Here is a 5000-nt window from a genome sequence, read left to right on the forward strand (position 1 = left end):
TACAATATAATCAGACCTATAAGTATTTTACGCATTTATCCATATCCAGAGGAAAAAAAGAAAAAGAAAGAAAGAAAGAAAAAAACAAATTTAATAGAAAGGCAGGCAAGGGAAGTTAAACAATCTCAATAAATGATAGTCGTAAAATAATCGTCTCAATAAATAATAATCGTAAAATTCCTGTAAATCAAAAACACGAACTGAATTAAATGAATCCCAAGGAAGTCATATAAATCAGCATCAGATCTGCTTTTTTTTGACATTTTATTAACTCTAATCAAGAGATCTGAGCTAAACTGGTCTCACCAACTCTTTTCCGTCAAGTGACACCTTATGTAGGGTTATCTCCCTCTCCTTTATCTCTCTCTTTTTCTTTATCTCATATCTTTATTCTTCTTTCTCTATGTCTGCTCCGCCTTTATTTCTTCTTTCTCTATCTCCTCTTCTTCCATCTCTATTTCTTCTTTTCTGTCTCTACTTCCTGTATATCAGCAGCAGTATCTGTTTCATTTTCATCCTGGTCGACTTCTTTTGCTTATTTTATTTTTTTCCTTTCTCTGCGTCTCCTTCTCATGTTTTTCTTGCTCATTCTCTCTCTCTCTTTCTCTCTCCCTCTCTCTCTCTCTCTCTCTCTCTCTCTCTCTCTCTCTCTCTCTCTCTCTCTCTCTCTCTCTCTCTCTCTCTCTCTCTCTCTCTCTCTCTCTCTCTCTCTTGCTCGCTCGCTGATTCGTGGAGTTTATAATCGCCGTTCTACCAAGACTAGGTATGCAGTAATATACGCAGACAAACCATGCAACAGCATGCAAATAATCTAACATGACCTTTCTCTCCCTTAACAGAGAAGCCAGAGTTCCTTGAGCCAATCAGCAACGTGACAGTGCCGGCCGGAAGGGACGTTCGCCTAGCGTGTGTGGTTGACCACCTCGGCTCATATAAGGTGAGTGTCGTGCATGCGGGGGACGGAGGGCGGGGGAGAAGAGAAGGTGTGTGTGTGTGTGTGTGTGTGTGTGTGTGTGTGTTGTGTGGTAGGTGTGGTACCAACATATATATAATATACATATATATTATATATATATATAATATATATAACATAAAAAAAATATATATATATACACACACATCACACACACACACTCACACACTCACACAAACTGCACACAAAAACACACGCACACACACACCCAATTTATATAATATATATAATATATAAGATTTATATATATATATATATATATATATATAACATATACATATAACACACATACCATACACACACACACACACACACACACACACACACACACACACACACACACACACATATATATATATATATATATATATATATATATATATATATATATATTCAAAATAAAATATCAGATTAGATTATAGATGATAGATAGATTAGATATGAGTGTGTGTGTGTGTGTGTTGTGTTGTGTGTGTGTGTGTGTGTATGTGTGTGTATGTGTATGTGTGTGTGTGTGTATACGTGTGTGTGTGGATATGGTGTCTGTGTGTGTGTGTGTGTGTATCATATATATATATATAATATATAAATATATATTATATATATATAAATATATAGTATATATATATATTATATATAGATGTAACTACATATATATATATATATATATACATAATATGATATAAATATATACTTATATGTCTATACTCTATAATATATATATATATATAATATATATATATATATATATTACAGATATAGGTATATATATATATATATAAATATATATATGTATGATGTATATATATTATTTGTGTGATGTGTGTGTGTTGTGTGTGTGTATGTTGTGAATATATATATTATATATTATATATATTATATATATACATATATATACATATAAACAACATGTATATATATTTATAATAATATATATATATATTCATTATAAACACACACACGCACACACACACACACACACACCACCACACTCTCACACACACATATATGTATATATATATCTATATTATCTATATACATAACATCTATAACATATCTATCTATATGGGAGACAGATGGTAGCTAAGCGCCGTAACGCCTTTGGTGAATTGTCCATCTAGCCGAAACCTACTGTACTACTGACCGGGATGCTATCCCGCGCCGTAAGATCGCTCCTAGGCACGCTTGCTACCGCTTGGCTACATGCCGTTAAAAGAGATGTTCAACAGACGCCTTACGACGAGATCGCTCCACATTGGACATTACTATGTCGTTCTGTGCCTACCAGAACAGTGGTGCGCGAAATTTTACGGAACAATCTCCCAGGCACTCGGCAGTCCACGGAATCACAATTCAAGTCCGCTAACATCTAAGTTACAAGGGGGATTGTTACTCGTCTGTCGAAGATGGGGCATCTAGATAATCCGCCAGATAATGACGAACTTTAATATTACTAGCAAGTCGTATTCTCCCTGCCCGCACCGCGAGACTGCATTCGCTTTGTACGGGTAGTGTAGCCACATCGGTATCAACCGTGCCTGGTCGCAGTCTGTGACGCAGGGCGCTGGGTTCGAGTCCGAGTCAGTGGAGGTAAATATTGTTTATATTTAAGATGCGTACTGCATGCTACCATCTTCTCACACATATAACCTTGGCTAAGCTCTGATGTTGGGACTTGAATTTGTGCTTCGCGTGGCTGAGCCTACGAATGCTCCGATTGGTGAGATGTTCGTTAAAATTTGTGCTATCGCACTGTTACTGACAAGAGTACGAGTGTAGGTAGAGTGGTCATGACATCTCATAAAGGCGTCCTGGATTGTTATTTGACCAGTCTTTTACGGCGGTTGTGTAGCCGTAAGCGGTTCATGTAACGCCCTCAATGCCGTTACTGCGCGCAATCTTGACGCGCGCGTGGTTCGGAGTCCCTGGTCAGGAGGTAAATATTGTGTATTTAGTATATATGATCTTTATATACAAATGAATATATACCTATCTAGTACTACAATTATATATATATATACATACACATATGATTTGTATATATATACTGATATAATATGTATATATACTATCATATATATACTCTGTTATATAGTATACGATATTTACGAACAGGTGCTAATTGACTACGACCGCTGAATATCTAAACACGCAGCACGCTGTATTTCGACGTGTTTCGCTACTGAGGCTCTGTTTTCTCCATTCTGTCGCTATGAAACCCACACAACATCACCACACACACACACAATACGACACACACATCACACACCACTCACACACCACACACCGACCACACTGCTATAGTTACGCATATGTATATATAGCACTTATGATATTATCTATATTTGGCTAAATACTATGGTACTAAATATATATATGTATTAAATATATATATATATACATATACATATATATATATATACTGTAACATATATATGTGTGTGTGTGTGTGTGAGTATGTGTAAGTAGATGTGAATTATAGCGACCCGTCGGAGTAGTTTGTTCGTGTGTCTAAGGAAGTCTGTGTGCGTCGGCGTAGTGTCGTTTTTCGTGTGCTGTTTGCTGTTTTCGGAATTGTGGTGTGTGTGTAGGTTCTTACGTGGTGTGGTGTGCTGACATATATCTGTCTATGTGAGTATGTTTGTGTGTGATTGGGACGGTTGTCGTGTTCTCCATGACTGGACAGCGATGTTACTGCAGTATCTAGGGTTGAGACTATGACTTTGTGTTGTTGATTGTATTAGTATATCTGTAATTAGATCATAACCGTCCTTCCCACTACCCACCACCACCATCATACTGAGATCTTCTCCTAGCCCAGCCTACTCTTCTGATCTCGCGCGGGTCGTTCTATGAGCTACTCTAAGTATACGGTAAGACGTTCAGATATTTAGAGAAGAGATAAAATATATATCTGATTGTAGCACATCAGACTCCAGATTACCCTAAGGACTATTTGTATGTATTTTGAATTAATCTACTTTCCCTAATTCTCAGATCTGAGACGGCGAATCTTTGATTGTATGAAAGTTTGGCATTAAGTGGCGTAATGACCTGCCTATCATATCGACTTTATGCAGTCGAATCCCTTTGATCATAGTAATTGTCTTTATATTTGAGGATATAATGTTAGTGATGTGTGTAGATTATAGTAGTATATATATATAGTATAGTATAATATATATGTAATGGTATATGAATATGTATGGTGTATGTGTAGACTCTAGCTCATAAATATATTCGTATTATATTATTTAAATATATATATACGACGCTCGCAATGTATATAAAGTGCTACTATAGTATGTGAGTGGATGCGCCGGCTGTGTAGTGCTGTGTGTGTGTGTGTGTGTGTGTGTGTGTATATATATATATCATCCCGCATTACGCAATAAGTGTGATATTGCACCCTGATGAAATTCGCGTGTGATGTGTGTGTATGTGCTGTGCTCGCTGTGTGTGAAATCAGAGTAGCACCGTACTAGACTATGATACCGCACGTATATCTCCATATATTTATATATGATACAATACGCTATATTACTATATGATCGTTTGTTGTCTCCTGTGTGCGTGGGGAGTGGTGGGTGTGTGTGTCTGTGTGTGTGTGTGTGTGTGTGTATATATATATAATATATATATATATATATATCTTTATTTTTATTTATATATATATATACATGCATAATAATTATATATTCTATTATATTTATATATATATATATATAATAATATATATTTATGTGTATATAAATGTATGTATGTGTATGTATATATATATATATATATCTATAATTATATATATTTTTATATATATATATGTATATACATACATATATAAATATATATATATATATATATATATAATATATATATTATATATACATACATATATATCTAACATATATATATCATCTATATATATATATATATATATATATATTATCTATATATATAAACATATATATATATATTATATATATATATATATATGTATGTTATATATACTACATACATACATATATAT

General features: G+C 34.4%; 1 protein-coding gene across 1 annotated transcript in view; it reads left to right on the forward strand.

Annotated features, from left to right (window-relative positions):
• LOC122252825 (lachesin) overlaps nucleotides 1-5000 on the forward strand; it is a 199917-nt gene that overhangs the window by 153194 nt on the left and 41723 nt on the right. The window contains exon 2 of the mRNA XM_043015493.2: nucleotides 840-937. Coding sequence (XP_042871427.2) covers nucleotides 840-937 — 98 coding nt within the window. The remainder of the gene's footprint in view (nucleotides 1-839; nucleotides 938-5000) is intronic.

The sequence above is a fragment of the Penaeus japonicus genome, unplaced genomic scaffold, assembly GCF_977035675.1.
Source record: "Penaeus japonicus unplaced genomic scaffold, GWHDUDI00000001_assembly GWHDUDI00000011, whole genome shotgun sequence".
NCBI classification, from domain to species: Eukaryota; Metazoa; Arthropoda; class Malacostraca; order Decapoda; family Penaeidae; genus Penaeus; species Penaeus japonicus.